The sequence below is a fragment of the Monodon monoceros genome, unplaced genomic scaffold, assembly GCF_005190385.1.
Source record: "Monodon monoceros isolate NGI ecotype Baffin Bay Population unplaced genomic scaffold, NGI_Narwhal_1 Super_Scaffold_20, whole genome shotgun sequence".
Classification (NCBI taxonomy): Eukaryota; Metazoa; Chordata; class Mammalia; order Artiodactyla; family Monodontidae; genus Monodon; species Monodon monoceros.
In genome coordinates, this window is record NW_021703777.1 from 21,585,433 (window position 1) to 21,597,667 (window position 12,235).

Consider the following 12,235-nt stretch of genomic DNA (forward strand, 5'->3'; position numbering starts at 1 on the left):
AAACAATCACAAGTACCACAATGTAGTGGTTAAGAGCATACACTCTGAAGCCTTGCTGTTGGTTCAGCTGCTGTCTCTATTAGTAACAGGCTGTGTGACCTTGGGCAACTTATTTAACCTCTGTTTCCTTCTCTGTAAAATGAAGAAAACAGAATTATCTGCTATAAGCCTATTAAGTAGGTTAAGTATGTAAATATATAGAGAGCTCTTACAACATGCCTGCATTTAATATATACTATATAATATCACTATTATTAAGGTAATAATAATAATTTAAAATGATAATAAGTTATAAAATACATAAATTACTAAATTATAATAATGTACAAAATAAACAAAAAATCAAAACACTTCCCGTATGAAAAAGGGGATTTCATTTATAATTGCAACACAATGACCTAGGAATAAACATAAGAAGAATGTGCAAGATTAAATGAGGATAGTTTGAATGCTATTAGGGAACAAAAAGGATAGTTGAATAAAGGGAAAACATATACTACACTTTGATAGGAAGATTCAACATCAGTAGGTTATAAACTCCTTCTAAATTATCCTATAAATTAAAAACCTAGCTAAAAGTGATTCTAAAATCATATAAAGATAAACATGAAAAAAGTGAAAGAGCAATGAAAGAAGATTAGCATGAACAGATATGATATGAGACATTATGGTGCTAAAACATTCAAAACAGTATGATATTGCAATGTGAATAGACAGATTAAAGCTACATTTTATAGAGCATAGAAATAGAACCGAATACATATGGGGCTTTAATATATGCTAGATGGGGGAGGGTTCTGCATATGAGAAGGAAAAGATTAATTATTCAATAAATACCAGTTACAAAAACTGGTAGGCAAGCTGAAACAAAACTAATGTTGGCTCTGTACTTGATTCCTTACACTGAAATAAGTTCTCTGTAGATTAAAGTTTTAATCATAAAAGTGAAATTAAAAAAGCAGTGGATGAAACCATGAGATACTGTTTTTCTACAGTCTTGGGCTATAGAAGATCTTATTATATAAAACTCAGGAGCTATAAAAATTGATAAATTCAGTTATGTAATACCCCCAAATTTCTGCATGGTAAAAAGCTCCAAAGATAAATCAAAGACAGTGACAACTTGGGAGGAAAAAAATGGAATCTGTAGGATTCCCCAAAAAAGGGTTAACTGCTCTGACCAGTAAAGAGCTTACACACATCAGTACGATGTGACCAACAGCTCAATTGAAAAGTGGTCTAATAATGTAAGCAGATACTTCATAGAAAAAAAAAAATCACTTTTTTCTATTTTATGTTATTTGTGATAAGAAAAATGTGATACCATTTTTAACTTATTAAATTGCATACAACAAAAAAGCTGTAATATTCATTTGGTGAGGATATGCGTAAATAGTGTTTGTCATTAGTATATTGTTGTATATGTTAGTATAAGCAGTATTAAATTAATACTCTACTGCATGAATGTCATTTATATTAGTATAAACAGTATTACTATATTGTTGGTTAATGTATAAATTGGTTCAACCTTTCTGGCAGACAATTTGGCAGTATCTATTATAGTTTAAAGTACACATACTATTGCCCTAGCTATAAAACTTCCAGAATTTACCATACAGATATACTCACAAATGTGTTGTGTCACGTGTACATGTTTGTGTGTGTGTGTGTGTTTTGTTTTGTTTTTTGGTAAGAGAAAACATGTCCATTAATAGGAGCTGGTTAAATAAATGCGGCATATGCAGAAAATAAAACATTACATAGCATACCTCGCTTTATTGCCCTTCATAGATACTGTGTATTTTACAAATTGAAGGTTTGTGGCAACCCTGCATTGAGCAAATCTATCGGCACCATTTTTTCTGGTAGCATTTGCTCTTTGTGTCTCTGTGTCACATTTTGGTAATTCTCACAATACTTCAAACTTTTTCATTATTACTATATTTGTCATGGTGATCTGTGATCAGTGATCTCTGATGTTACTATTGCAACAAGATCACGATGAGTTGAAGGTTCAGATGATGGTTAACATTTTTTAGCAATATTTTAAAATTAAGGTACATACATTGCTTTTTTAAGACATAATGTTATTGCACACTTAATAGACTATAGTATAGGGTAAACATAACTTTTATGTGCACTGGGAAACCAAAAAATTCCTGTTGACTCGCTTTATTGAGATATTTGCTTTATTGCAGTGGTCTGGAATGAAACCCACCATATCTCCAAGGTCTGCCTGTACAGTTATTAGAAATGAGAAGGCAGCTTGGATTGAGTGTTGATAAGAATTAATCTCCAAGATGAAGTGAGAAATACTGGTACAGAGTTAAGTGTGCTATCATTTGTTTAAAAACACACATATACACACACACACACACACGTTTGTAAGCATATAAAATATCCCTGGAAGGGAAGATATTCCAAGGAGAAGAACTGCTTAACTGAGGGACAAACATGGGAAAGCAATTACTTTTCACCATATACCATTTTGTACCTTTTTCATTTTATACTATGTGTAGGCACTGTCTGTTCCAAAATTAGTTGTTTTTTAAAATACCTTTTATTTTTTGTCTCCTTCTGTTCACAAGGAGGACATCCTGGCTCTTTCCACATTATGTTGATACAATTAGCATAATCTCAGCTCCCTTCCTCTTTCTCCCTTTATTTTGTGCTTAAATAAGTAAATAATTGCCCCCCAAATGAGCAATAGGAACGTGGGACAAAGCACTTCCATGTTACAGAACAATGTTAGCAAAACATCAAAATATGTGTACTTGGAAAAGATCTGAAAAACTATACAGTAAATGTTAACAGTGTTTATCCTGAGTGGGGGCATCATAGGTAATTTTGGTTTGGGTCTTGGTATTTTCTGTGATTTCCAAAGTTTACACAATAATATGTCTTATTCTGGTAATAATTTTTAAGTTTTTTACTTTTTTTAATTTTCTGCTACTCACCTGGTTCCTGTCCCTGGCATTTGCATATCGAAACCTCTGGATATAATAGAAGACCAGCCAGGCGAGGGAAATGATCATCAAGACGATGAAGGAGATGGAGACAAACACAACCGAGGTGCGGCTCACGTATTTCTGCAAGTTCCGGGTTCCGATGGTGATGTACATCGTCACGGTGATGTTTCTCTCCAGCAGGCTTACTATCTCCTTCCCTTTGGGCTCAGGAATCATTATTGCCACGATGTCTTCTACACCTGTTGTGAGAGGGACAACAGGGTAAGGGGATGAGAGAAAGAGAAAATCACAGTGAAATGTCTGGACAAAGGAACGGGCACCAAATAATGCCACTTCTTTCAATGATTCTATGCCAGATCAAACAGCCAAGTCTAACTCTCAGATCTAATAGCCCGAAATGGAGTTGAATTTTCTCTTTCTTCAGCTACCTTGGGATGCTGCTATCTTGTATATGAGAAAAGAACCTAAAACAAACTCGTGATTTTGGTACCAGCGAGGTCATGATGGTGCTACTTTCTAGCCCCCTAAGGTGGTGTTGACCCTGGTCTAGTAAAGGGTAGACCCTTCCCAACCGGCCTAGGTTACAGTTCTATGTTGCATTTCACAGATCCCCCCGAGGAGAGGAAAAAGCACTTTGTACCCCATGGCAAAGGATAAAATGCCCAGTTTTATGTCATCTGTCTCTGAGTTCTCTCTTTCCCATGGACACTAGGGGTACTCAATTACAGATTTCTACTAATCACTCCCAAGGCCGTTTTCTCCTACAGTGAGTACCGAAAGCAACCCCAAAGTGTATTAAAACATAGTTGATTTACAACATTATATTAGTTTCAGGCATACAGCATCGTGATTCCGCATTTTTATAGATTATTCTCTATTATGAGTTATTACAAGATAATGACTATAATTCCCTGTGCAATACTATACGTCCTTGTTGCTTATCTACTGTATACATAGTAAGTAGTTTGTATCTGTTAATCTCATACCCCTAATTTGCCTCTGCTGCCTTCTGTCTCCCCTTTGGTAACCACAAGTTTGCTTCCTATATCTGTGAGTCTGTTTCTGCCAAAGGAGTCTTCTTAACAAGCTCTAATACGACCGGCCAACATAAAATAATGGTCTCAGAATTATCTTCTGCTTATTTTACCTAACTCAATATAAACAGTTTGTGTATTCTCACGCCAAGCAAAGGGAGGATAGAGGCTGTATGGATCGTTCCAGGATGGTTTTACCTCCACTCTCTAATACTCTCACCGCAAAGTGTCTTACTGGGCACTTTGAAGCAGAAGTGGTACCTTTCTTCAGTCTGAGTTATCTGGGTCATTGTCCCTGTTCTTCATGACACTCTGAGGCACAGTCTCTTGGTGAGGAGTTCAGGGGCCTCTGTAAGGGGTCTTGAGTAGGATTTGATATTAGCTCCAAATGAGCCTACTTGACATGCCACTGTGGTTGATGCACAGATTAGAACATCAGTTTCCCTAGTTCTCAGGGATCACCCCAATTCAAACCCATGCCTGCAACGTTCTTTATGGGCCCCACTTCGACATGGAAATATCCTATTACTTGGGGTTACTACAAATTAAAGTACAAATTTACAATTAGGGTATAGATTCTGGACAAAAGTAAACACCACTTCAGCTGCTTAAAGCTGGCCTTATTCACGTGCTGAGGTCAGTCAGCGAGATGGAACGACCAGATTATATCTGTTCAGGGTGTTGCAAGTCTCTTAGAAGTTATTTAGGGCTTTCACTTGACCTTGATTCTATGCAGTTTTTCCATCCTAAATTCTTTGATGGTATTTCACTTAAGCTGAATGAATACTTTTAAAAGCTAACTAGATACAATGGTGTCTGTGTATGAGACAACAATTATATGATTTTTTAAATTCCTAAAACCTTTGCACTGGCTCAACTGTAAAATCACAAAACTACACAGTGTTTAGATTTGGCTGTGATTTCTGGGAATTACTGAAACTGATGGCTTAGATTTCAACTTTGCAGAATTTACTGACAATTCTGATGCTTGTTCTCTCATCATGTTTGCTTCAGCTAATGGTTGCATGTGGTCTGAGGTTTCGTGAGGAATTAAAGCTGCTGGAAGGTTTTGTCTCTACAGAAATATGATCCTCTCTGCATACTGGACTAATCTGGTCTGATGAAGCTCATCCCAGTGCTGCAGGCACTTTGTAGATATTTAATCAGTGACAGAATCCTGAGTTTTCATTTTATTTTTTTATTTATATTTTTTATGTGTGTCTATTCAAGGCTCCAGAATGAGACTTTTTTTTTTTTTTTTGAGGATGAGATCTTGGGGTTATTTATATAAGACTCTGTATGCTCAGACTTGGACAAGTTTTATACTTTTTAGTAGTCAACTTATCAATATATTCCTCTATGGCACCGTTTTGATACTCTGCTTAGGAAGCTCTTCTCCACCAAAGATGATAGAAATACTCATCTAAAATTGCTTATCCAAACCTTAAATGTAGTTTTATTTTTCCATTTAAATCTTGAACAATCTGAATGTGATTCAATAACAACACATTTATTGAGCTCCTATAATGTGCTGGGCAGAAAGGAGACAGATAGGATGCAATTTATTTTTCCCCTAAATTCTCAGACATATATTGTTGTCTACTTTTGGATTTTTTTTTAAATTTTATTGTAAGATGAGTCTATCTTTCGCTGACCAATACCAGGCTCTTTGGGTTGTGGAGCTGTTAACATATTTACTATTTGGTAGCCTAACCCTTTCTTCACCAATTTCCGCCCCTCCTGGCAAAACAACGCTCCTATTATCTCCTTAATTATATTAAGAGACCACAGAGAGTAACAGTGAAGAATTGGGCTCTGGAACTGGACTGTTTTTTCAAACTTCAGCTCAGCATGTTTAAAATAGGCAACCAGAAATGCAAATCAAAACTACAATGAGGTATCGCCTCACACCAGTTAGAATGGGCATCATCAGAAAATCTACAAACAACAAACGCAGGAGAGGGTGTGGAGAAAAGGGAACCCTCTTGTACTGTTGGTGGGAATGTAAATTGATACAGACACTGTGGAGAACAGTATGGAGGCTCCTTAAAAAACTGAAAATAGAATTACCATATGACCCAGCAATCCCACTACAGGGCATATACCCAGAGAAAACCATAATTCAAAAAGACACATGCACCCCAATGTTCACAGCAGCACTATTTACAATAGCCAGGTCATGGAAGCAACCTAAATGTCCATCAACAGATGAATGGATAAACAAGATGTGGTACCTATAGACAACAGAATATTACTCAGCCATAAAAAGGAATGAAATTGGGTCATTTGTAGAGACGTGGATGGATCTAGAGACTGTCATACAGAGTGAAGTCAGAAAGAGAAAAACAAATATCATATATTAACACATATATGTGGAACCTAGAAAAATGGTACAGATGAACTGGTTTGCAGGGCAGAAATAGAGACACCGATGTAGGGAACAAACGTATGGACACCAAGGGGGGAAAATGGTGGGGGGTGGGGCGGTGGGATGAATTGGGAGATTAGGATTGACATGTATACACTGATGTGTATAAAATGGATAACTAATAAGAACCTGCTGTATAAAAAAATAAATAAAATTCTAAAATTCAAAAGAAAAAAATAGGCAACCAAATTTTGGATATCCACAAAATTTTAAATTACCCATCACCCATTTTTCAAGACATGAGAAAACATTTTCTCTTCTTATAAAGTATAATTAGCTACTTTAACGCATTTATTTTAAACTTAAATGCTTAGTTACACTACCTGTGTTGTTCATCCCACTGTTGTACTTTCATGATATACGGCATCTGCTTGAAAAGACAGTGAAAATGGAAATGGGGTGGTTCTTTTCATCTGGACCTCAACCGTATTCATCTTCAATATTCATAATGAATTTCTAGGGCTGATGATGGTAAAAAATAGATGGGATTCTGGGATATTTCTCCATGCACTTTAGGCTATTACTGTGCATGATAAAAAGAGATACTGAGGGTATCCACTTATCTCAGTAGAAATAGTCATTAAGAATTTAGGTATTTAGGGTGTCCAAAAATGGTACAAAGTGGACTTGATGAATTATCTGAGCAGTCTGATCAATGCACAAAATCCAGGACCAAAAGCTGCTATAGGATCTAATCTGTTCAAACAAGACATGTGCACCAATGTGAGTTTTCAGACAATTCCCGGATCTTTGCTTCATTTTGAAGTTGCAGCTAGCGTCCCAGAGAAGCCAGCAGATTCTCCCCAGGTAGGTTGTAGTGTAATTGCTCTGAGGGTGTACGTGAGGAGGGAGCGAGGGGAGAAGTGGGGGTGATGGGGGACAGCGCGCTGAAAGCCCAGCTGAGAGATGTCCTCAGAGTTCAGTGCTGCCTTAAGCGTCTAATCCATGACACACAGGAGGCTCTGAGGCTCGGGGAAGAGAAGTTAACAAAAAGCATATTTTATATGGGTAAAATCTACAAAGAGGTCCTGCTCTTTGGGCAATTCTGTGTATACTCTGACTCCTAGTCGCTGTAATATAGAGTGTCTCTTTTTGCAAAATGAAGTCAGCCTACCATCTAGTTTCCTCCCAAAGGCACTTTCTACTTCTGAGTGATCGCTGCTGTGTAATTATCGTGTATCCCGGAAAAACTCTTCAGCCCTGCGAGAGAACGTGTGACCAGGACACACAGGACCCTGCAGCCAGGTAAACAGCAGAAGCAGCCTGTAGTTTTAGTGCTTCCTTTTCCCGGGAGAGCGCTCAATTGCCATCATCTAATTTGCTACATGCAGATAAGTAAGGAATCAAAACAAAAGTTCAAAAAGCCAAAGAATGTTGAATAACCAGGAAATCCTTTACTTATGAATTCAAAACCAGGTTGCTTAAACACTGTGTTAACAGAATGTTTAGAAAACCAGCAAAGGGCTAGATATTTTACAGAGCTGGCGGCCCCATGCCTTCCTGTGTATCTTGGAGGGTGATAAGATCCCTCCTAAGTTCATGTGAGCAAAAATCCTTTTTCAATTCTCTGCATCCTCTCTCCCCTAATCCTTACTTCAGTTCCACGGATGGCCCTTTAGAATTTAGTCAACACTAAGAGAAACCTGCAGTTTCCATTTGTAGATATTTTTTATTTATACACTTAATATCTACTTTTTTTTTAAAAAGAGTCAGCTCCCGGTTATCTATTCTCAAGTGAGATAATGTATGTGAAATGACTTACAAAGCCTGCAAAGTACCATAGAAATGTAAAGTATTATCACTTTCTGCATTAATTTAAAAATTATTTTTAACAAACACAGATGCAAAAATAAAGCACTCACAAATAGATTCCAACCATATAGTAAAAACTCTTCACGACCCAGGGGATTTATCCTAGGAAGGTGAGGGTGATTTAACATTAGAAAATGTGTTAATGATTAGGGGAAGCTCAGTAAAGGATGTACAAGAAGGTTTTGTTTTACAACTTTTCTGTAAGTCTAAAAACATGTCCAAAAAAGTTTAAAACTTATTTATAGGTTTTTTAAACTTATTGTTTGGTAATGCTTAAGAGTCTAATTAGAGGTTATTTGGTCTACCTCTCTGGATGCATCTTAACTGAGACAACCGAGTGAGGAGGTGTATTTAGGAGGAGAGTGCCTTGTGTTTGGGTTATCTTGACTCTGGAGAGCCACATGGCAAACCAACCACAGAGGAAGAGAGGCGGGCAGAGAAATCTTCCCCAAAGAGGAGATGAGTTGTGTGTTAAATGGGATAGGGAGGGTGGGAGGGAGGGAGAGGCAAGAGGGAGGAGATATGGGGATATATGTATATGTATAACTGATTCACTTTGTTATAAAGCAGAAACTAACACACCACTGTAAAGCAATTAGACTCCCATAAAGATGTTAACAAAAAAAAAAAAAAAAAAAAGAGTCCAGGGCTTAGAATGCAGAGAGATGGCTGCCTTGGGCTATTCCTGGCAGAGAATCATAAATTCAAATCCTACAGGTGCCAGGCCAGGAATCTAAATATAAGCCTGGTGAAAAGACAATAGGAAATGAGATGATTTGAGAAGAAAATAACACACATCCATCTAAAGGTTGGTTTGTTTGTTTTTTTTAACTGGAAAGCACCTGGAGTTAGTCTTCAAACTAGCCACTAGTTTTCAATCCATGATAGGTTCAAGAGTTTAAGATGGAAGAGTAAAAGGATTCTGAGGTGTCTGTCTAGCCCAGCATAAGATGGAAAAGTAGACCAGACTTTATGACAGAAGCCCTATGGAGTACAGAGCTAATGTTCAATGAACTTTGGAAATAAGACCATAGGCCTAGAATATTTTCGAATACAGTTTTTCTGTGCAAATGAAAGTTTGCATGCAGGGAGAAACGAGGGTAGCAACTATCAGACTGCCGGTGAATGTCTCACCCCAAACCTTAATACATCACTGTGTGTGCTATATTTTATGCATAAGCACATCCCACAATTCTCTCCATTCCACAGCTTTCCAGGAATTATTCCTGGACCAACAGGGGAGGGAGCCTCAAAAGTAAATAAATTTCAAAATGGTAAAATATTCATTTGAGAAGTGGTTTGAGTACCTAGTGTGAAAACAGGAAGAGTAACAACAGTAAAGAGGTCAAATACATTTTTTTTTTTTTTTTGCGGTACGCGGGCCTCTCACTGTTGTGGTCTCTCCCATTGTGGAGCACAGGCTCCGGACGCCCAGGCTCAGTGGCCATGGCTCACAGGCCCAGCCGCTTCGCGGCATGTGGGATCTTCCCGGACCGGGGCACGAACCCGTGTCCCCTGCATCGGCAGGTGGACTCTCAACCACTGCGCCACCAGGGAAGCCCTCAAATACATTTTTGACAAGAGAATCAGATATGTACATTGAAAATAAGGGCATCACTGTAAACAAGGTACATTATACATCTGAAAAAAGATTTAGATAAACATTTAGAACACTGTGTCTTTCCTTCATTACATCAGTAAAACAAATAAAATTTGATATTTAGTATCTACCAAAGATTCCAGGTTTGTTCCAGAGAATGAAACATTAAAATTCCAGTTTTGGGGGGAAATAAAAAAAAATGCGTTAATGCGTTTCAGTACATCAACAAATTAAAGGAATACAACATATGATTATCTGGTGTAGCTAGCTGTCCTCCAGTATCTGCTCTCTTGCACGTCTATGGTATTAGTGTCTCAGATGGGCACGGGCTGTTGAGTGGAAAGCATCAATGATCAGCAGCCCCCTTGCAGCTAGACGTGGCTATGCGATGAATATCTGGCCACTGAGATGTTGAGTGGAGGTGATGTCTGCTACTCCAAGGTCTTATCCATAAAAGGGCTGAGTATGTGCACCCAGATCCTCTCTCCTTTTCTCTGACTTAACGTGGAGAGATGTAGAGCAGCCAGCTTCTTAGAAACCTAAGCCATATGTTGGGAATGGTACCCATTCTGATCCTTATTAAGAGAAATATATGGAAACGTACTTACTGTGACATAAAGTATCTTCCAGAAATAGTACATTAAATGGAAGAAACATTAGAAGTTTTCAATTCAAATCATGAACAAGACAAGGATTAGTCCATATTTAAAGTAGAAGTGATATGTGGTGCAAAGAAACGTAGGAATTGAAGTGGTAAATCTTGGAAAGGAAGAGTACAAACTGTCATTATTTGACGGATCACATGACCATCTGAAAAAGCCAAGATAACTCAGCTATTAAAATTAGGAGAATGTTCAGTAAAATATAAGATTCAAGATCAACATACAAAAATTAGGAGGTTCCTATACACCAGTAATACCTAACGAGAATATGTAATGGAAAAAGTGATCTATACATATAGCAGCAGAAGTCATAAAATATCTAAGGATAAACCTAATAAATACTAGCCTTATATGAAGAAAACTATACAATAAAGTTTCTTTGTAAGACATCAAAAATTTCTGAAGAAGCAGATTTCATTTCAGCCAAAGTGTTATTCAGTATTATGTAGTTAGTTTCCAAACATATGTGATTTTTAAAGTTATCCATTTGCAATCATTATTATTTTGCTATTGTTGCATTATGGTCAAAGGAACACAGTCTCTTGATATTGATCCTTAATCATCTAATATATTTTTGGGGGGTAAATGTTCCATTTGTATTCAGAAACAGTGTATTTGAAAACATTATTTGCTGTGTATACATATCTCATTGATTAAGCTTATTAATTATATTTAGATCTTCCGTATCTGTTTATTTTCGCCTGCTTGATTGTCTCAAAGGGGAGTGTCAAAATGTCTCATACAACCGTTGCTCTATATGTTTTCTCTCTGAAATTCTGTCAGTTGCTGCTGTACTTTGAGCTTGTGTAGTTAACTGCATGTGTGTTCATGATGGTTATATCCACTTACACTATTGTTGCTGTAGAGAGGTCTGATGCCATCATGATTCTTGCTGTTTGGAAGTGATCTGCTCTTGCTCTTTGTAACCTTTTGGAGTTACATTTGAGAATAGTCTTTGATATTCTTAAATGTCACTAGGTCTACTTATGAGTATTCATCCATTAGTTTGGTAGTACATGAACACTTTCAATTCAAGCTATTTCATTCTTTCTTTGATTCTAAAACATTTATCTTCATACTTTATTGAAATATTTCCTCCTATATTTTTTCTCTCCTGTGATTCCTATTATCCTGTTGGTGGCACTTATTTTTCTGGTCACCATATTTTTTTAATACTTTCCCCCTCTCATTTAAAAAAATTTTATTTTGAAATAATTATAAACTAGTAAGTGGCAAAAATAATACACAGAGGTCCCATGCACCCATCTCCCAGCCCCCTCCAATGGTGGCATCTTACATATTATAGTGCATTATCAAAACAAGAAATTGATTGGCACAATACAATCAACTAGATTATAGGACGTAGACATCATTAGTTTTGGCAAAACTACACCTAAAATGTCTTCGTATAAAACTCTGTGATAGGTGGCTGTCCGTAGGTGGTTGTGGCCGCCGTGCCCAGGGGAGGCGGCGGCAGCGGTGGCAGAAAATGATGCCTGGGAAACTCCTCTGGGGGGACATTTTGGAGCTGGAGGCACCTTTGGAGGAGACTGAGAGCCAGAGGAAGGAGAGGCAGAAGAACTCTGTGGATGCTGGAATTCGGATACGGGATTATGGACCTGTACTTCCCTTATAGTGTTGTTATGAAGATTTAAACAAGATAAGCTGAAAACATATTACACAATGCTGGAGTGACAGAAGGAAGTCAAGGCACCATTATGACTCAGATG

At 37.4% G+C, this 12,235-nt stretch overlaps 1 protein-coding gene and 1 pseudogene across 1 annotated transcript in view; one reads left to right on the forward strand and one right to left on the reverse strand.

Moving 5' to 3' along the window:
• Positions 1-12,235, reverse strand: part of RNF150 (ring finger protein 150) — a 236,658-nt gene that overhangs the window by 82,237 nt on the left and 142,186 nt on the right. Inside the window, exon 2 of the mRNA XM_029235117.1 lies at positions 2,958-3,208. Coding sequence (XP_029090950.1) covers positions 2,958-3,208 — 251 coding nt within the window. The remainder of the gene's footprint in view (positions 1-2,957; positions 3,209-12,235) is intronic.
• Positions 11,998-12,235, forward strand: part of LOC114902669 — a 2,249-nt pseudogene continuing 2,011 nt past the window's right edge.